The following is a 22,075-nucleotide window of genomic DNA, read 5'->3' on the forward strand; positions in this document are numbered from 1 at the left end:
ACTTTCCTAGCCTCTCCTATAATTACATGAGTTCTAATGCCCATAAATAGCTGTTATCTCACAATACTCACAGAGGTTCTGCTTTTCTGACTGAACTCTGACTGATACAGACTGGAGCCACAGGAATGACCTCAGGCAAATCCAGCAAAAGGACCATCCTGCCAAGTCTAGCCTAAACTTCTGACCACAGAATCATGAGCAAATAAAATGGATATTGTTTTGGCTACTAAATTTTGGAGTGGTTTGTTACACAGCACTAGACATGTTATAGGGAGTAAGGAAGTAATCTGGGACAAAGAGAGACACTGACCTTTGTGAACTGAAATTTTGAGAATTACAGTCTCATGGGGTCTTAGGGCCTTGAAAGTTACCTCATTTAACCTCTTATTTTTCTACCACACCCTTGAAAAATTCACACCACCTTTTCACGATCAGTTGCTGAGATGAGAAACTCACTACCTTCCAAGATAGATGAGGCCATTTTGGATTATCTTTGGCTTAGAAAGTTCTTCCTTGGCCCCATATCTGGGAATATAATTTAGGGGAAGATATTCCAATTGTGGAAAAAACTTATGAACAATGATGTTTCTAGCAGTTATATATAATAATAGAAAACTGGAAACAATGTAAATACCCAATTCTAGGGGAACTGTTGCATTAGCATTAGCTTAGTTAAGCAGCTATTAATTATTGCATTAATGGAGAATTTTCAGTGATCTGGAAACATTCTTAGTAGGTTATACTAAGTGAAAAAGCAGGACAAATTGTATATTCGATGTAATTATAACTATGTTGAAAGTATACATTGAAAATAAAAAGTGGAAGGAATTAGAGTGAACAACAATGGCTAGTGAAATGATAGGTAATTTTTCTTTTTCCTGTTTTTATATTTTAAAAGTATTTTAAAAAGAAATTTGGGCCCACAGCTACTTCCCTCTAGCTTCTACCCAATGGCATAAAATCAGTTGGTTCAGGTCAACCAACAAAGGGAGCACACAGGTGGGGCAGCTGAACCAGCCTGGATTCAGGGTTGGTTTCCAGTCTCTCCATCTCTTATAACCACCTGAGTCTTCCCTTCCTCATGGTCATGTATGGAGACCCCTCATCAATCTCTCACTTCCTTCTCTCATTTTTTTCTAGCCCTTGGGTCCCAACAAAGCTGAAAAAGAGGTGAAAATTTTTGCTTTAATTCCACACAAACAATACGGTGAAAAATAAAATTCTGAGAAAACAATCAAGAAACTCGGAACAACTAAAATTCACATATGGCAGTACATGGCAGGGAGGGTCTCATGTCAGGGAACAGTTTTTGTGATTGTCAAGTCCAAGAGGGACCCAGAGGATGGGATGTAAGTGGAGGTATGAGGGGAGATAGAAGAGATCCTTGGTGTGAAATTCATGAAGACTTTAGGGGAAAGAAGAGGAGAGGGAGAGAGGTGGCATGGAGGATTGAACATTTAAGAATGTTTGTGTAAGAACATCTCTGCCCTTTTTTGGTTCTCAAGAGAGTGAGTCAAACTGTGAATTGCTTTCAATTGTGTAAGTTTTCTGTTTTTTTGGATGTAACCCTTTACTGAGACTGGATCATGTGGGAATCTCATCTTTATATAATTTGCACATGAGTCTTCACCAATTAGTAGATGTTAGGAAAATTATTTAAATTCTCTGTGTTTTAGGTTAAATTGTATTCCCTAAAAGATATGTTCAAGTCCTAACTCTTGGACTTGACTTTATATGGAAATAGTTCTTTGCCTATGAAATTATGTTAAGATGACATCATACTGGATTAGGGTGGACCCTAACCCAATGACTGGTGTCCTTATAAGAAATGGGAAACTTGGACACAGAGACATACACAGAGGGAAGTGTGAAGACAGAGGCAGAGACTGGAGATATGCGGCCGTAGCCAGGAATGCCAGGGACTGGCAACAACCACCAGGCAGCTAGAAGAGGCAAGGAAGGATCCTTCCCTAGAGCCTTCAGAGGAAGCATGGCCCCACTGACACCTCGATTTCAGACTTCTGGCCTCCAGAACTGTGACAGAAGAAACTGCTGTCATAAACCACCAGGTTAATGGCAATCTGTTATGGCAGCCCTAGGAATTGAATACACTCTGTATATAGGTTTTTCTCACTTGTAAAATAGTGAAAATAATAGTATTTATAAATCATAGGACTTTGTGAACATGACATGAGTTAATATATGTAAAATATTTAGAAAGTTACCTGAAATATAGTCAGCACTCAGTAAATCAGTGAGAAAAACAGGACCACTGAGATTCAGCCAACTGAGGTGACACCTTTCTGGACTCCCAGCTAAGTGGGGCATAGGTAATTTCACATATTTGAAGAAGAATTAAGAGACTGAAACCGTCCCTGGATACCCTCTTGTTTCCTGGTTCCACTCTTTCATTCCTAATCTCACTGGGGGCATCAGCACAGACATCTCTTTTTATGAGTCCCCCAGATCCGAGGCTGATGGGGCAGGCAGGGAACCTAGGGAGACCTTGCAACCTGGCCTCCCCATTTGGCAGGTGGCATCTTAGGTCCCTTTGGCTCTCTGAACTTTACAAGCCTCCTATCAGTCCTGGGAGGTGGGTGACATGGAAAAGGTAGTATCCTAATTTTATAAGAGAGGACCAGAGTAATTTAAGGGATCTCTGAAAGCTTCCATCCACAAGAGAATAATATCAAGTCCAGGAATCCCTTTACTTTCCTGTGTTTCAAAGGATTTCTCTAGGTGTGTGAATTTAGGCCAATGATTCAGTGACAGCCCTGGGCCCAGGACCCCTGCCTCACAAGTGAGTGCTCTGTGCTCCTGTGGTCGCCTTCACCGCAAGTCTGTCACCCTCCAGGGACTAGGCCAGGGGTTAACAGCTCAAATTGCTACTTTATCCAGGTGCCCAAACTGCAGTTAAAGATCATGAGAAGGAGCAAAGTAAAGGTACCAGATGCCAGACAAGAACCTGGGTCTAGAAAAAAAGGAGACGTGTGTGTGTGTGTGTATGTGCGTATTGCATTTCAGAAGCTCTTGAAAGCCATGTAAGTAAAACTAGCACAGCTCGTGGGGTTAAGACTCAAGTTGGCCACATTTGTGAGGGGCTGCAGGTTGTTGCTTCAGTCCTGGATCAAGTCGTTTCGCCATAAAATAATAATGATGATAATAATAATAATAACAATAATAATAATTGTAGTAGTAGTGGTAGTAATAGTAATAATTCCCACTCCCCCCCCATGTGGAATTTCCAGTTGACAAGGTGTTTTCACCTTCTTTATTTTATTTGCTTCTGATATCAGTCTTGTAATGAATGCACTTCAGGTAGACATTGTGATTCCCCGACCAGAGAGGTGACATGAATTTCCAAGGTCACATAGCCTAGGAGTAGCTGACCTGAGATAAAAATCCAGATGTTCTGACTTCCAGCCTTGTTCAGCAACTGGAATTACAAGACCACAGAAGGTCAGAGATAGAAAGGACATTAAAGGCTACCTATCATTTTCCTCTCTTAGTTGGGGAAACTGAGGCTCAGAGAAGTGAAGTAACTGGTTGAAAGTCACATGGCCAGATAATGGCAGAGCCACCATCAGGGCCCAGATATACTGATAGTCCTAGCAAAGTGTTCTTATACATTTGTTAGTCAGAGTAAAAACCTCCTAACAGAGCTGGGTAAGCCCCTAGGAAGGTATGTATTGTGTACATGCAAATGCTAGACGCCTTTAACAGTGTGAGGACCTGAGACCCAGCTGGCAGGTGTTAGAGTCCCCGCATCCCTCTGCTACCAGGAGGATTGCCCAGTTGCTAGGAGGGCTCCGGGCAGAAAGGGAGATGGTCTCTAGGCAGCAGAGCACAGGGAGAAGAAAGAGCTGGCTGGGGAGGGGTGTCCGCGAGCTTGGGAAGCAAGCATCCCGCAGGTGGGAAACTGGAGGCGCCTGGCATCTCAGTGCGGCAGGGCTGGCGGGTGTGGGTGGGAGCGTCTGGGAATCATGGTTGGGAAGGGGGGCCAGGAAGGACTTTACTCTCATTGGCCCGTGAATGGCTTAGACTCCCCATCCACCCCTTCTGTGACTTCAGAGCCAGGCCCATTCACATGCAAATACCCTGTGGGACCGGGAAGCTGAGCCCCAAAAGGTTCAGGACAGGAAAATAGCCTGGGGACAGGCAAAAACAAAGCCTTGTTGTGTTCTTCTCCTGCAGAGGCAGCCTGGCTCCAGGTCAGTCACAGTCAGCACTGGGGTGAAAGCAGTGATTAAGTAAGTGCTGAGCGGAGAGAAGGGACCCGCCATGGGCCAGCGTCTCCAGGCACTTTCCAGGAATGTGCAAGCCGGTATGTCCCTCCGCCGCTGCCCAGGACCCTGCCCGCCCCAGCCCGAATGCACATCCTCAAATCTTGGAAAATTTTCAAGACAGCTAGAATAGGGACCAAAAGACCTGACTTCTGGTCACCGCCCTGTCACTCACATGTGTCACTTTAACCTCCCCAGGCACTGGTGCCCTGGAGCTGGCTCTTACCAACTTACAGGGGCCAGTTGTCAACTTTTCAGGGATTTTTGCGATGCTGTTGTTAAACACAGCCATCGTGCAAAACTGTTTCATAAATTTACAATTAAATAAATTATATTAAAAAGAAATAAATTATATAAAAACTCATCATCTCCTAACTATTCTATCATTTTACTATTATCTCGGCACTTGAGTTTACTAATGTCTAGAATATCTGAGTGGTGAATAGAGAGCTACCGAGGTATCTCTTCTCTGCCCTCCCAACCCACCCCCCAGTCCAGACCAGGTTGTTGATCATTGATAAGTGCACCACTGGGTTCAGCCTCAGTTTTCACAAACATACTAGGTGGACCTTAATTCTATCCTCTAAGAGTCAGGAGGTCAAATGACACATGGGTGGGAAAGCAGCTTGTAAAGTCTGCCATTGCCTGTGAGCATTTAGCAGGGACCCTATTGCCCAGGCCCCCTGGTGATGGGGCTCCCATCTGTACCTCTGTCTTCATCTCCCATCCCTGTCCCTCCTGCTCCAGCCACACTGCCATCCTTGCTGTTCTTCAAACACACCAGGCACTTTCCCACTAAGGTCTTGGCTGTTCTTTCTGGTTGGGATGCTTTTCCCCAGAAAGCCACATGGCTGACTTTCTCAACTTCTTCAAGTCTTCGCTCAAATGGCACCCTTTCAACAAGGACCACCTTGATCAACATATTTCAGTGTTAACATGCACCCCACCTCATGTGGATCCTCTTTACCCTGTTCTGTTTCACTTCTTTGCCTATCACCTTACTACTCATTATATAATTAACCTGTGGATTGTGTTTAGTGTTTATTGTCTGTTCCCCCCAGTGTCATGTAAGCACCCAGCCGACGGGCATTTCTGTCCTGATTACCGCTATACCCCAAGCTCTAGTAAATGGTAGGCATTCAATGAATATTTGTTGAATAAATGAATACCTCCCCTTCCCTACTTTTTCTCCTATGAGTACATCAAAGCAAATTCAAGCCCTGCTTTTTACCAAGGTGTGTCTGAGAGCAGCCTGTGTACACATAAGCACACAGATTTGCACACCGGGGCACCTATTCCCCAGAGCACTCCCATCTCACACTCACCCCCACTTGCCCCAGAGCCTGTGCTCTGCCCCAGCGCTGGGGATCTTCCTTCTGTTTTCCATCACCCCAGAGCCTGTGCTGTTTGTACTTCCTTCATAAAATAAGCTTTTGTCACACTTTTTCTGAAGTTCATTTTCACTTCCTGAGTCTTCTGAATCAGCTAGAATGGATTTGGAAACCTGGTATCTCTGGAGTGAAGAATTCCACTAGGGAATACAATTGAAATTCATGAGAAACATTTACCCATTCCTCTTTTCCTTCAGGGGCAAGGCCTCCTGTCTACTCCCAGAGAATGAACAGAGCTTCGGCAGTAGTTGAAGGTCGACGGCACGTTCAGAGTAAACACAGAGCACTGCACAGAAATTAGGAGCCGGAGGTCAGAGGAGTCAGTCTTGGAGCAGGGCCGTGGGAGGGACTTATCTGTCAATTACACAGCAGGATGCAGACTGACCCAGGGAGGCCTGGGAAGGGAGCATCAGGGCTGGAAGGGCTTAGAGAGGCCAGCCAGTCCAATTTCCTCATTGGGCAGATGGAGAAACTGAGGCCCAGAGCAGACAGGTGACTTGCCCAATGTCTCAACAGGAGTCAGTGGCTGATCTCTAGACCAGAGCCCTTTCCTTTATGCTTACCACCAGGAAATTTTTGCTTTTTCCTGTTCTGCCCCCAGGGCTGTGCTCACTACTAGAAATAAACACAGACATAGGCCCTGAACTCATGGGGCTGACAGTCTAGTGCAATGTCCTTGAGTTTACCATTAGACTTGTGTACCACAAACAGATAAAATTGAGCACTTTCCCAACCTTCATAGCTCAGACTCCATTTTTATTATTTTTGTAAAATTTTTTTTTCTCTCAAAGTCAGAATAAAAGAGAAAGTTCTTTAACAAAATCTAGACAACACAGGGACCCTCAAGGTCCTTCAGTTTTACAAGATTTTACTAAATTTCTCTTATAGCCAGGAAGCATATCAAAATCCTGAAATCCCTACCAGGATAAAACTTGTTCTGAGAAGGGCCAAATGGAGAAACACAATCATGACTTAGGAGTAAGGAGACCAAGGATTGAGACTTGGATTTGCTCTAAAGCGCTGGATAAATGCACTTAAGCTCTTGATGCTCAGCGTCCTTTCCTGTAAATTAGGTGCAGTAATCCCGGCTCTCCCTAGTCCACGAGAATCAAAGGAGGCAATAGATCAGAAAGTGCCACGACCTTGGGTTACGACAAATGAATACACAGGAGAAATAAACAACCTCTTGCATTTGATTAGTCCTTTCAGCGTACTTTTCCATAAATTGCCTGTAAAACTGAGTGATATGTGCAAGGTCACAGACAGCCAGTTAGTGGTAAAGTCAGAGCAGATGAGAAAACTGACACTCATTGAGCATCTGGTGATACCAGCAGGCACTTTAGTGCTCACACCCTTGCCATCATTACCACTATAATAATGCTTACTGAACTAATTACATAGGTGTTGGACATAAGTCAATATAGCATTTACCTCACTTGACATTCACAATAAGCCCAAGAGATAGGCATTACTGTTATCCCTATTTTACAATAAATAGTGGAGGCAGGACCTGACTCTAGGTCTGAGTGGCTCTAGAGCCTGAACTCCAAACCATTGAACATGTTTGCCTTTTGCAGTACTGATTCCACTCACAGCCATCATTTCATTTAAACCCTTGCATAAACTGCAAGCAAGGTACTGTATCATTGAGTCTTTTTTTTTTTTTTTTTTGGTACCAATCACAAAACCGATGTTTAGGGAGATCAAGAAGCTTAGGGAAATCAAGAAGTTTAGGGAATTACACTGTTAAATTCCTCTTCACCCTTCAAGACTTATCTCAAACATTAACTATTTCCAAAGCTTTTCCTGAACACACAGAAAGGATCACTCCACAACTTACATACTGCCCCATACTCTTGTGTTACTCTGCCCAGCTTTAGCTTATTAATTATATACTTGTCTTATGACACACTATGAAATCATGAGTTCTCGGAGGGCAGGTACTGTCTTACCCATCTTCATGGGGCCTGTCTTTGGTGCAGTGTCCAGCTTATGGTAGATATTCAATAAAATTCTTGGACTTCATTCCATAGACAGTGGAGAACCATTGAAAGGTTTTGAGAGTTGCACAATCAAAGCAATGTTTAAGAAGATCTCTCTGGACACATGTAGAGGGTGGACTGGTTGGGGAGAGACCCACAGCTGGTAGACATTTAGGATGGTATTGCAATAAACTAGGTGAGAGGAATAAGAACTGGAACTAAAGGGCTAAAGTGGAGAGAATGGAAGAAATGTTGACTGTATCAAGAATATAGAGTTAAGAGGAGAAAAGTGGTGTTATGTCATATGAGCATTTAACAGATGCCAGTTGAGCTATATGCACTCAATAAAAGAAGGGAAAAGAGAGAAAGAGAAAAAAACCAAATGAAGGTTTTTATTATCTCCTTTTCCAGTGAACAGATACCATGAAGTGAACTTGAAAATAAGATGTGTGAATCTGCTGTTCCCTTGGTGGTTCTGGTTTCTGAGTACCTTTTTCAGTAACTATAGCTCCAGGGCTCATTTCTCAGCACAAGTCAAACTACTTCATCTGATGCTCAACTAAAGGAACTATATAATTTGTTGCATTTCTGGGAAAAAAGTCTCTTCTGGACATTCTAAAAGACAGTGCTCTACTATATTTAAGACAGTAAGTTTGACTATAGACAATATTTGCCTTACATTACACTTAAAAACCTAAGCATCCATAAGATGGGGGACTCCACTGTCACTTAATGTTTTTAAAAGAAGAAAAGAAAAGGCTGAGAGTTTTGAGATATAAATTCTGGTCCCAGTGTGACCTTGGCCAATGAATTGCCCTTTCCAGGGCTTGAGCATGATGATCATGAAGTTGAACCATGATTCCTGAGGTCTTAGATACATAGAAAATCAGGGCTAGGTTGACCTTAGAGAACATCTGGTTCAACTCCCTGTATTTGAGAGAGGAGGAAAGAGTCCACTCTAAAAGCAATCACTTGCCCAGGGTTACTTAGTTAGTAGAGAATGGCCACAAGAATCTAGGCCTCCAGTTTCCTGGCCAGTGTCTGTGCTCTGCCCCTCGCCTACAGCATTAACCAGCTGTGATTCGTATGTCTCATCTGTGCACTGTAGGAATCCACATATTGCAGCCACATTCCAAGGAAGCAAATCCTGTCGTGCAGATGTGCATGTGCCTTGAAGACCAAAGACTGCGGGAAGCCAGGCTGGAGAGGAATTTTCATAAAATGAGAGCATCCAGACCACAGCCTTGGGGTCCTGCCCTTCTTCAAGCTGCTGATGTGCAGTGTCAGCAATTCCGTCATCATCGCCCTGATGGGCCAGGGTGGGAAGGGCAGTCTGTGGACTGGGGCTGGGCTGAAAGGATTCCTGTGAACTGGACGGTCCTTTAAACCCACTCCCAGGCCTGCCAGGGGAATTCAGTCACAGAATGAAAGAGCCTCAAAACAGGGGATATTATCCCATCAGACGGAAATGAGTGATATTCCAAGTTCCTTGGAAAAGGACAGCACTGGCATGATATATTTACAAGTTCTCTTCAAATGACACGTCACTAAGGCAACTCCAGCAGACTATAGTCTCTTAATGGAGTGCTTATGGCCACGGAACTTCAAGAAGTGGCCGCTGTAACATATTATTACCGTTTTCTGGCATTATCCTAACTAGGATAATGAGGGTTTGGGGGGGTCATCTGGAAAGCTCTAGCAAGGAGAAAGAAGATTAAAATTCTGGAATTTAAGAGACCTTAGGGATTACCTCATTCTACTCCTCATGGAACAGATGAAAAGACAGAATTTTTTAGAGGGGTATTGACTTATCCAAGGGTGACAAGGCTGGCATGCTCATGCTTCATTCAGATGAAAAGGGAAGAGCCTCCTTCTCATTCATAGCCAGGAAAGCCACATATTCTGGGGGTGGAGGGTTAGGGAGAGAACACAATTAGAAAAAGTCAACGGGTTTCGACTCTATGTTGAAGGCTTCTGGGTTTTAGGGTTCACAGGCGAGAGTACTAGTCTTGTCCCTGAATTGGGAACTTAAGGAGTATTCAAGCTGTAATTCCTGCAAGGTGTGACCTTCAGGGGGACCAAGAAGGTTGAGCGAGCAGAGTGAGCTTCTGAGCCACCTTCAACCCTAGCAGCCTCACTTCTGTTTCCTATATCAGGACTACTAGAAGATTTGTAAGAAGAAAATGTCCACTAGGGAGAAAATATTTGAAAAACAACAATGACATGGGACTAAGTGGGTCTCCAGAGGGCCCCTGTGGCCTGACATCTTGTGAGTTCTTGAGTCCAGGAGGGGAACTCTGCCGGGCACGTGTGGGCAAGGACACAGGGCCTGTCTCCACGTGAGCACTAGTCATCAGCTGACCAGGGTGCAGCATCCTGTGAAGGAAGGCCTGCTCAGGCCCCATGGCTGCTAGAACCTCTGCAGGGAGGCCAATGCTAGTGCTGGGATGGCATTCTGGAAGGAAGTGAGCTGTGCAAGCCCAAGCAAAGTAATACCTCTCTGTCCAATATGTTAATCTCTTCTTCTAAAGGAACTGGAAAAATGTGTTGGAATCAGAGAAGCAAGGACTGTTGGGGACTTCAGGTAGGCAGCTCAGTCTCTGTGTTGCCTCACACAGACTGTTTCTTTGCTATGCTCAGAGGTCACAAGTCTAATTTTGGAGCAGAGAGAGTGCTAAAAGATTGTCTTTTCTACTCCAGATCATTTGGGAGTTAGTGGCAGATCTGGGACTAGAACAGGCATTTCCTGAATCCCAGTCAAGAAACCAGGATGATGCTGCCCTTCCAGAGGGCCCAGTCCCATCTCCTTGGGCTTTCAGGAAGGTATCTCACCACCCTAGACAGAAACCATCAATCAATTTCCAAAATATTCTCCAACCAGAAAGGCCAAACTTTAGGTAGAAATGTATTTCAGTGTCCTTAATTCAGGGTCAGAAGAGGTCTTCACAGTCTATTGTTGCCCTTGAAAAGTATCATTTTTTTCCACTACAAAATGTAGCTGATGTCAACTCTTTAATCTGCCTTGCCAGGAGACTCAATTTATTTGGGGGCAAAGGAATGAGTTAAATCCTCTATTGTGTGTTTATCATCTCGATAAAGGAGTCCTAACAAGGTCAAACCTGGCATCCATCTAAGTAAGAGGAAAACTTGTGAGAAATGATTGAATATGAATTGAGAGTGAATTCTTAGGGTGGAGGCAGGGAGGAATAATGAAAATAAGTCATTGTCACAGCTAAAGAAAAAAATTCTAATTTCCGTGGTCTTGAGGCCTCAGCTACTAATAAAGGCAAGTGTTCCCGCTGGCAAAATTTCTAGATGGTTGACATATTTGAAAGTAGAGAAAAAAGCAGTTAGGAAGTTCACATCTAGCCTTGTCTAAATCTATGGAATTTACTCTTCTATTAAGCCAGTGTTTGGTCATTTTCCTTCTGCTAAAGTGCACTCTCCAACCTAAATATTTGAGGATACCATGGTTGTATGGCGAGCATTAGTTAGGGGAATGGGCTGGGGGACTCTGCTAACCTAATGTCCCCTACCCATAATGCATCTGGGATCCTGGAGTTTGGTTCTGCCAAAGGCTAGATTATGTCCTAGAAGACATAACTAACCTGTTTGTTAGAAATTTCAATTTAGGATGATGAACACTTAGGATCTTGGTGAATACTCCCTGCTTGATCCTTGCAAGTCTGAGAAGTTGGCTCCATTTTTAATGAATTTATAGAAACTGTATGTCAATCTAGATTACCAAGCCACATCATCTCTTAGAGCAACCAGTTTTACCTTTTCTCATTCTTTTTGTCAATCTTTTATTGTCGTTACTCTTTTTCATCTTGTGCAATGGCTATTTTTCTAGGCTCATCTCTCTTTTTAAGGGACTAGATTTTTGTGTCCTTAAATTCTCACAGTTTCTAGCACAGGACATTCAAAGATGGGCAGCATCACATAGAGAGAGCAATGGTTCTCAAATGGGGAGATTTTACTCCCCTGGGGATATTGATAACTGCTGGAGACATTTTTGGTTGTCACAACTGGAGTGGGAGTGCTATTGGCATCTAATGAGTAGAAGCCAGAGATGCTGCTAAAGATCCTATAATTCGCAAAACAGCTTTCTTCAGCAAATAATTGTCTGGCTCAAAATGTCAATAGTGCTAAAATTGAAAAACTGTGTCATGGAGCACCAATTTTAGAAAGTTTTCAGTCACAGAAAATGTGCTTTAAATGGGATACTGGATGCATATCCAACATATATAATTAGCAACACCCACCATTTAAAATGAGTTAATCAGGGTAGGGGTTCACAGCCCCACTTACCAGGCCTCCGCCCCACCCCATCCCACTGTTCTTTTCAGCCCTTGCAGTATCCTAGGGCTCAGTGGAGTACAGCTTGTGAGCAGTTTGGTGGAGCCAAAAGAACATGGTATTGAAAGTCACAAGACATGGGTTTGGAATCTTGATCCATCACTTACTAGCTGTACAACGTTGGGTGAGTTGCTTCACCTTCTTGGGGTTGTTTCTTTGCCTGTAAATGGGATAGTAGTACCTGTCTCATAGAATTGTTTTAAAGGTTGAATGAGATTTTAAGTGTAAATCACCTTGTCAACTCACTTCTTTGCTGTTGATCAAACATTCTGGTAAATACAAGGTTAACTCTTGTTGAATTACAGGCTGTGGAAAAATGAGACTATACTAATACCAAAAATATAGAAAGCCTACTCTAGAGTGGTTTGATGAGAACTTCTTCCAGGAAGCCAGAGAGAGCTTATAAAGTAGGTTCTTAGGTCTCCACATCTTTTTGAACCAGATACAACCTTAATAAGTGTCATCTCTCAGAAGTACTTTAACATTTCTTAGCTCCACTTTTAAAAGAGAACAGCTTCCCACCCATGGCATTGTTTGTGGGCTCTCCTTAAATTCTGGGAAATGTTGTTTTGATGTTGTAATTATTTTCTGCTCCTCTTCCATTTGTTTTTTACATCCATCTGTGTAGTGACCCCCCACTGTTGCCCATACTCTTTGTTGATAAAATCCAAACTCTTTAGCATCATATTCAAGGTGCTTCAGAATCTCACCCCATTCCAACCTTCCAACTTCACCTCCTACTCTCCGCTGCGGCATACTCTACACTTCCCAAACACTTGATCATTACCTAGGGAACAGGGCAATGCTTTCTAATGCCTCAGCTTTGGATATAATGCTAGCTTACTCTGATTAATGCTGACTCTGGGGTCTGTGCCCTTTTCTGCTTGTTGAATTAAAGGTGACATTGGAAGCAGAGGTTAGTGGAAACGTTAAAGACTTTGAGATCAGAAAGGAAAAGGCAAGGTTGTGTCTGGCTGAGTCACACTTTGCCAGTTTCAGTTTCCCTCAAGGTCTTTTCTAGGTCTTCCTACTCAGCCTGCACCTAGCATGCCACCCCCAACCCTCCTTCATAATGTTATAACACTGTATGTCTCCCTCACTGGACTGCCAGCCTGGGTGGTAAACACAGCATCTAATTCATCTAAACACCTCAAACTCCCAGCAGATTCTCCCGTAGAGAATCTGGCCCAATTAGGGAACATCAGGGGTCTCACCTTCACATAGTCGTATTCACAAAGGTAAGAGGATTCCAAGTTGAAGTGCATGAAGTAAAGCTTGATCCGAAATCCCTCTGGGACAGTGATATTCCACGTCACCTCTGAATCACTTGGGTAAGAGTCTGGATAGCCAGGCGACTGAATCTGGCCAAACATATTGTTAAGCTCCACTACGTGGGCCAAAGCCTTCAACAAGGAGAAGCACAGAGCATGAGAGAGAAGGAGCCACCTGAAAGACATGAATGGATTCACTTACATTCACAGACACGGGTCCTTGCCATTTAGCTAAATCAATAGCCAGGAGACCAAGTTCCCAGCATGTCTCTGCCACTGACCTGCTGTAATTACTCTGTCCTTATGGGTCTTGCTTACCCAGCCTATAATACTGGAGGGGTAACTTGATTTTAAAGGTTGCTTCCAGGGGGCTTCCCTGGTGGCGCAGTGGTTGAGAATCTGCCCACCAATGCAGGGGACATGGGTTCGAGCCCTGGTCTGGGAAGATCCCACATGCCAGAGAGCAACTAGGCCCGTGAGCCACAACTACTGAGCCTGCGCATCTGGAGCCTGTGGTCCGCAACAGGAGAGGCCGCGATAGTGAGAGGCCCGCGCACCGCGATGAAGAGTGGCCCCCGCTTGCCACAACTAGAGAAAGCCCTCGCACAGAAACGAAGACCCAACACAGCCATAAATAAATAAATAAATAAATAAATAATAAATAAATAAATAAATAAATAAAAGTTGCTTCCAGTTGTGCTCTTTTTAAAGATTTGATAATAGTATTAAACTTTCCCAGAAAATACCATATTTGGGACTCTGAGGCATATTATTTTTTGGTTGAAAATATAAATTTCATAGTTAGGTAAAAGCTGATATCATTTCTTTAGCTCAGCTTCATTTAAGAATCATAAACTCTTGATTCAATTTTCTAAAAAGTAAGTAATAGTAACATGGTAATATTGAGATAAGACTTATACTCAATGATGGGATCTGTAGTACCTAAAACAAATTTAACAAAATCAATCAAGAAATGCAAAATTTTGAATTAAGAAGGAATGAGCAAAACAAGGTTTTTCCTTTTGGCAAGTGTTTTTATAAAAGGATCAAAAACATACAGTTTATTTCCAGCTGCAGGAATGAGAGATGATGGACTGTGAAAAGAGTTGCATAAGGGGCACGGGAAATTCAACAAAACTTGCAGAATACACCCAAAGTGGCTGATGCAATAATGAGGCAGAATGTCCAAGGCTTGTCAAAAACCTAATGGTCAGTATGCAACGCAACCAAGGCATCTAATAGATTGCTCCCCCTGTGAGACTCAAGGACCTTGAACTCAAACATCCCAAACCTGGCTCATCAACGTCTCCGTTAAATACTATGTGTTCTGCTTCCTATGTTTTGGGAACCCCTCCGCTTCTCTCCAGTCAATTAATTTAAATGTTCTTATCTGGACTGTTGCTATTGCATCCTAACTGATCTCCCTGGCCACCACTTCATGCCATTCAGCAATCTTCCGCCAAATTTGATTTTCTAAAACACAGATGTGTCCACACTGCTCCACTGTGCCTGCAGGGCAAAGCATCTGCTACCGGGATGGCTGATAAGCCCTTTTCGATCTAGTGCTGATTTACCTGTCCAGCTTCATCTCATAGCAGCCATGCTGAGGCAGATCATTCTGGAAGCATGCCATGCCCATCCAGGCCTTGGTCCCATTGTACATGCCCTGCTCATTCCTCACCTGGTTGTCTTATTTATCCCCCACCATCCAGCTCAAAGCTTCCCAAGATACCACAGAGTATCCTTCACTCCAGATTCCAGCTCCCTGTACATGCTTCCAATTAGAGCACTGCTTTAGGTACAGCCCCTGAAGTTAGGTGTATTTGGGTTCAAATCCCAGTTCTCTTACTTACTGGCTGTGAAACCTTGGGTAATTAGTCTCTGAGCTCAGGTTTCCTCAAATGTAAAATGAAGATTATAATCTCTAATTTACAGAGCTCACATGAACATTGGAGATGATGTATGTGAAGGACCTAACATAAAGCCTGGTATATAACAGATGATGAATGAATGAACAAGAGTATGAAAGTGGGGTCAGAGTCTTATATAGCCTAAAAAATAACTTCTGGGAAATTATACCAGCGTTTTAAGATTAAGTTACAATTTGGCTAATCAGGAAGTTGTTTCTCCCCAAGCTGCCCCACCCTGCTCGGTAAACAGATGCACATATGTTTATATATGCACACATATGAATTTTTGAGTGTGTAAACACAATGAGATAACTACAATGACATTATCTAGCTGTCTTATATAATATTTACATAAAAGGTAAATACGTAAGTGCAAAATGGCCTAGAAGGGTGTCAGTAGGATATTAACAGTAGTTATCTCTGAAGTGGTAATATGAGTGTTTTTAATTTTACTTTTGTGTATATAAAATGTTCAGATGTGTCTAGAAGGGCCTTGTGCTATTTTTTCAATTAAAAAAAAATAGAGTTATTTAAATTTTTCCCAAGGCCTCTGCAATAGCAACATGTGAGATGCAACGAAGGAAACAAAATGTTTTAATCCAATTGCCAGGGTCAATATTTTTATAAACCAATCTGTGGAGGAGAGAGAAGGGGAGGCACAGGTCCAAGCTCTCCCGTGAACTAGTAGGAAAGCTTGAGTCTAGAAACTATGGCTTGCAGGGCTCAGGCAGCCCCACTTTCAAGTGAGGAAATATACCGATGGTACCTGGGCTAGGAGTTCTGGTTCAGTTCTGCTTGGGGAGGGGAGAGCATTGGTCTTAGGTTGGAAGAGCTGGATTCAAGTCCAGACTTTGACTTTATTTATCTGACCCATCTTGGGGAAGTCACGTAAGGTCTCCCTCTCAGTTTCTTCATTCTTTAATTGGTGATAATAATGACATCGCCCGGGGCTGCTATCAGAATAAAGGAAGATTGGAAAATAAGTACTTTGTTAACTGTCCAGCCCTAGGCAAACATTAGTTATGATTACTCCATCATGCTGCTTCCCGAAAAGCAGGGGTTAGGAATGAGCTTTGGATCCCCAACTGGACTTCCCTGCAATAGCAACACCCAGATTATGTAAGGCTGAATGGTCAACTTTCTCCACATCTGCTTTTTCCAGACCACATGGAGGAGACTCTGAGCTTCCTAATGCTGCTTCTGTCAAGGGCTGGCCCAGGCTAACGGCTCCATCTATCCTCAGAGGCCTAGGACCATGTGTAGTAGGCAACTGGTCATCGTGGGAGGAAGGCCTGTGAAGCTTTCTGTTCTATTTTGTTTGCATCTCAAAACAGTTTCAAACATATGAAACAAATCTCTCTTTTCACATAATAAGCCTGAGCATATGCTTGCTTGCTTGCTTTCAGGGCTGCAAATTAAAGAATGTAAGTGGCGGCTTTCATTTCCCATCACACTCTCTGAATGTTTTTGGCTTCTTATCCACCAGGCACCGGCTGTACAAATTCTGACACCTGCTATCTATTCTCCAACTAATCAAAAAGTTTAATTACATTTGCTTGAAATGTCAAAAGTAATATATAACGCCAGGAGTTCCTAAGCTCTACTGTAGGAGCAAGCTCTCAGGAATGCCTTAAAAAATGCCGGCATATATCCATGGTTGTGGAATGAGTAGCACTTTCTATCCTTTCCATTCACTCCTCACTTCAACCTACACTACACCAAGACTGTTTTGGGGTAGAAGAGTTGAAACGGACTATATAGATCCCTTTGACTGTTGTCAGATTACTTGACAGATTACGAAAAGGATACCCCAAGAGGTGACATGTCATGCCCAATACCATATGGTGAATTAGCTTCAACAGAAGAAGGGAATAACAAAAGCTCACAGAGGATGCTGGGCCCATGCCCATATCATGCCCAGGCACCTGGCCAAAGCAATTAATCCTGTGAAAAATAATTTAAAAACCCATAGCTTTATGTGAAAATTAAAAAAAAAAAAAACAAAAAACTAATACCAAAGCCCCTCCCCAGCAGATTTTAGTTTAATTGGTCTGGAGTGAGGCCTGGTCACTGACATTTTTTAAAGCACCATAGATGGTTCTAACGTGCAGCTAGGATTGAGAGCCGCTGGTGTAGAATAATATACTTGGTTGAGAGTCTGGCAAAATATAGTAGAAAAACATCCTGAACTTGGAGCCTAAAGATCCAAATTTGGGTCTGGGCTTTTTCAAGATCATCAGTGTGGCTTTGGGCAAGTTGCTAAACTCTTTTATCCTCACTTCTCCATAAATCCTACCTCATCCAAAATCTGAAGACCAGATGAGACAGTGCCTATGAAAGGGCTTTGCAAACTCTGAAGTGTTGTGTCTATGTGAGGGAAGACCTTTTATAGACTTCTAGTAGAGCACTTTTCCAGTAGTAGTTTTGCTATTGAACAACTGAATTCAATTCAGCTAATATTTATTGCATGCCTAATAGGAAACAGACATTATGCTAGGTACTAGGCGTACAAAGATGAACATGCCATAGATCCTATTCCTTAAGGAACACTCAGTCTTGGAAGAGGAGGTGGACATTTCAACAAAGAGGTATTAAGAAAGGTAGCTCCCAAGGACAGAGATATCACAAAGGAGGAGATGCTGACTCTGGGGATACTGGGCAGGGAAGAGGAGGTGATGTATGAGCCAGCTTGAACAATCGGGTCCTCTAGAAATAGAGGAAATAAGAGGGAGAGCTATTCTGGCTTAAGGGATCAGCAAACACAAAGATACAGAACTGATCATCAGTTTGCCTTGTAGTTTGGTATGGCTGGGTCACTGGGTGGTAGGGTGAGATTTGAATAGTGGACAGATCAATCAAACTGTCATTCCATGTAGATGGGCATAAATCTCCTCTCTTTTAGGAGAAAGGAAAATGAAGTTAGATAACAGGTTTAACATTACAATGGATTTAAAAAGAACAGAATGATTGGATTAACCTTAAAGACCTGATTATCTCTCTAAACCGCAGGTAATCTGAGTTCAAAGAGTTAACATAGCCCGAAGCCCCTCATTGGCCCCAGACCCTGAAAAGTTGCTAGGTGACTTTGCAGAAGAGAAACAAATAGAAACTCTTTTCCAATTGAGAAGAAAATTAACGGGAAAAGATGTTTAGAGACTTAACACATCTGCAGAGTGTTGTTTTTTTTTTCTTTTTTGTATTTTTAACAGTATTAACACTTATAAGTAGTAAAAGTAATTATGGTGGTTGGATTTTGACACTTGGAGAGAAAAACTTACAAGAAATGTCTGGTAACAAGCATCAAGTAACTCTAAGTATAGGCTGAGGAATGGGAAATATTGAAGAGCTTGGAAACAATTAGAATTTAAAGTCCTAGTTTCAGAACTCCAAAGACCTTTTTTTTTTTCAATTTGTAATATTCCTTTAAGAGCCATTTGGTGCAATTCATAGCCTGATTCATGCCACTGGCGGCCTCTGATTTCAGTAAGAAATGCAGAAATTTATAGTGGAATGTAAAACGGGGACAGGTTTTTAGTTTTCTAAATTGAGGTTTTAAACTAGCAAACTTCTGAAGGTTTAAGAAGCCACAGAGCTGAGCTATGGGAATCTGGTTTCTTTTCCGGTCAGAACAAATAAACACACAAACACATATCTAACTCACAAAGTGTTGGAAGAGATAAAGCAATGCTCTTTACAAAGGAGGAAAACAAAAACTCAGCCTTGTGGGCACCAGATGAAAAGTCACATTGGCCAGCAGACAGCACCCTACGCTGGCAGAGGGAGAAATCTGAGTTCCAGCGGCGTCAGGGGCATTTGCACACAGCCTCCCGTTTCAAGTTGCATGTCTCCGGAGTCCCAGGGAAGGCCCCAGCCTGTCTCCTTTCTCAGAGCCCCAAGGAGTGATGAAAAGCCCCTGAACCACCCGCAGGACACGCAGGTGAGTCGGCCCAGAGACAAGGTCAGACCTTCCAGGGCTACTTGGCACCTGGTCCCTGGAAGGACCCCCTGTGCCCACTCCTGCCCTGGCACTCACCTCATTTTCCTGCCTTGGGCGCTCCTGGCTGCCTGGTCCCCCCGGCCTGACTTGTCTGCGAGCTCGTCCCCGGTGTGGTGTCAGCGATGCCTTATCTTTGTTCTGAGGTCCCTGTGTGTCTCTGGAATTGGCTGGCATTCTCCATTCAGGTCACGCCTTCCCCTGCCTGCAACAGATCCCCTCTCCCCCTCTCTCCCTCTGCCTTTTCCTCTCTCTCTCCTCTCTCTCTTCTCTGACTTGCTCGTACACACACTCAGAGGAACCTGACAGAACAGAATCTGTCTTCTTCCTTAAAAGATCTGCTCCTCCAGGTCCCTCCTTCATCCCATACGGCTGCTTCCAGCTCCTGAGAGAGAATAACTGAGCAGCTCAAATAGGTATTTGTATCACCGTGTGTGTGTGTGTGTGTGTGTATGTGTGTATGTGTGTGTATATGTGTGTGTATGTGTGTGTGTGTGTGTTTGTGTGTGTGTATGTGTGTATGTAGAGGGTGGAGGGGGACAAAGTCTGATCTCTCCGTCTCCCTTGCCAGATGGCTATAGTTTTCTGCTCGTGTACAGGACACTGGCAAAGGACACCAATTAAACAGGATGATCAACTAAGAGGGCAATTCTAACATCTACACTAGGCAAGAAAATAGATCCGAATCGCAAAGCTTGTCTGTCTGCAAACAACTACAGGCTTTCCTGTGAACAGAGCGGCTGGCCCGTTATGCGAGGGAGCAGTCAGTGCTGCAGTTGGTTAGTTGTTCTTCGCCACTTAAAAGCAAGGCTTGTGCTGTTTACCAACTCAGAGCATTCAGAGGCCTGGTACAGCCCGGGGAGGACCCACTACACACAGAAAGCCCCGCATCCCATGGCTGTAGAGAGATCTGGGCCTGTAAAGGTGGCTAGATCCGGAGTTTGTGGAGAAAAGCAGCATCAGATATAAGCTGAGCTGAATTAGAAGAAAATACCTTTCTTCACAACAATGACCACCAGTCCTGAATAGGCAGAGAGACATCTGGGTATAAAAAGTAGATTTTACTGAGAATCTTTTCTGTGTTAGGCACATGGCTAGGTGCAAACATCATCTCAATTACTCCCACAAACCTGTGAGGATCATACTATTATACTCATTTTACAAATAAGAAAACTGAAGCATAGAGAGGTACACAATTTGCCTGGATTATCCAGCCCTTTATTACTCCTTACTGCTACCACGGTAAACGCAAACAGTTAACATTTACTGAGCACTGTGTGTCAGGTACTGTTCTAGTAATGTACTGATTGCTTTTGATCATCTTTACATTTTGTGTATCTGGGTAGTAATATTATCCCCATTTTCCCGATGAGGAAACTGCCCAGAGAGTTTAAGTAAGTTACCCAAGATCACACAGCTAGAAAGTGATAGGGGAAGAATTTGAATTCTTACCCACAATACTGTACTGCTTCTCACTAGAATATTATAGTGCATACGACATTTCAAATACACACCACATTCACAAAGAAACTCAGTTTGGGGCATTTTGAAAAGAGCAATTAGAGTTGGCTATAATCTTCCCTTTCTATCCAAGCTGGCTGTGCACTTTGGGCCCAATTGTTAACATCTCTGATCCTGTTTTCTCATCTGGAAAATGGGGGTTGCTTTGAGACTTAAAGGAAATTATCCTTGTCCTTTTTTTAGCTGTTCAGTGTACCCAAGAGAGGGCTCCCACCCATTCTAACCAAGGCAGCAAACACATGCATTCTCCACCCTCTGATAACACTGCTTTGGCACATTTTGGGGAACAGTGCCTTGCATCTTGCTGAAATTCTCCTGGCTCCATTTTCTCTCCAGTTTCTCTATTTTATCACTTTTAAAGGTCAGCTTTGCTAATCTGGACATTATTAAGAGGCTGTGTTTGATAATGTGAGTGCAAGTATATGAGATGAGAGAATATGTGTGAACCTAGGCACCGTTCTGGCAAAACAGCCTAAAAATTTCTGTGTTAGGCAGGATAGAAAAAATCCCTTTAAAAGACCCATTAAGAAGACTCACAGGCTCCTCAAACATCAAATAACTCTCACACAACATTTTAATGATTTAAGTGCAAATGAATCAGAAACACATGGACTACATTTCCCTTGGAGTATACAAGGGTTTTAAAACCAAGGGAGAAAGAACTTGGCACGAAGCATCCCGCGCCCTGCAGAGGGCCTGCCCACTAAAGACAATCCCTCCACCAACACTGCCGCTGAGCTGACCCTCTCCTAATTTAGGGCACATCCAGAGAAATGCAGTCATTTGTTCTGGGCACAGAGGGGAGAGCTTGGGAGGGAAAGCCATCAGCTTCTCCTTGCAAAGTGTCATAGAGTCACTGAGCCTCCTGGAATAATTTCCTGGCCATGTTTCTTTAAGGCTGCCAGTGCTCAATGGGAGGCATTTGAAATATGTTCTGAGCCAAAGTTCTGCCAATATACAGCAGAGCTGATATGTGCTTCCCTGGGAGTTAGCCAAGGCTCAGATGGAATCTGCATGATAACGGGAGCTCTGTGGCTCCGGACTGATCTGGGTGGGATTCAGGGCAGTTTCCCACTGTGTTGGGCTGCACTGGTGACACCTTCCTGACCTCTTGATAAAAACTGCCATGAATAGATCATGGGGAGTGGGAGGAATGGAAAAGACAGTGGTCTAGGAATAGGCTCAACATGAGTAGGCTAACTCGTATGGGACCTTGGGCAAGTCACCTACTTTCTCTGCTGGAGGAGGGGAAGGAGTGACCCCAGTTTGCTCCGCTATAAAATCAGGGGAGAGGAGTCCGTTGAGATCGTGGAGCACATATAAATGTGGGGGTGAGGACTAGGAAATTGCAGTGGAGGTGGGGA

At 43.4% G+C, this 22,075-nt stretch overlaps 1 protein-coding gene across 4 annotated transcripts in view; it reads right to left on the reverse strand.

Moving 5' to 3' along the window:
* MASP1 (MBL associated serine protease 1) overlaps positions 1–19,590 on the reverse strand; it is a 48,046-nt gene extending 28,456 nt beyond the window's left edge. For 2 of the 4 annotated variants that reach the window (XM_007195238.3, XM_028162105.2), the window contains exons 1-2: positions 19,230–19,366; positions 13,230–13,461 (exon numbers count right to left, since the gene is read on the reverse strand). In XM_007195238.3, the coding sequence (XP_007195300.1) occupies positions 13,230–13,461; positions 19,230–19,234 (237 nt within the window). In that variant the 5' untranslated portion in view covers positions 19,235–19,366. Of the gene's footprint in view, positions 1–13,229; positions 13,473–19,229 lie in introns of those variants that run through there. The other 2 variants (XM_057545153.1, XM_057545152.1) reach the window with 2 other exon arrangements.
* Positions 19,591–22,075: the final 2,485 nt, after the last annotated feature.

This window comes from Balaenoptera acutorostrata, chromosome 4 (genome assembly GCF_949987535.1).
Source record: "Balaenoptera acutorostrata chromosome 4, mBalAcu1.1, whole genome shotgun sequence".
In the NCBI taxonomy this organism is placed as follows: domain Eukaryota; kingdom Metazoa; phylum Chordata; class Mammalia; order Artiodactyla; family Balaenopteridae; genus Balaenoptera; species Balaenoptera acutorostrata.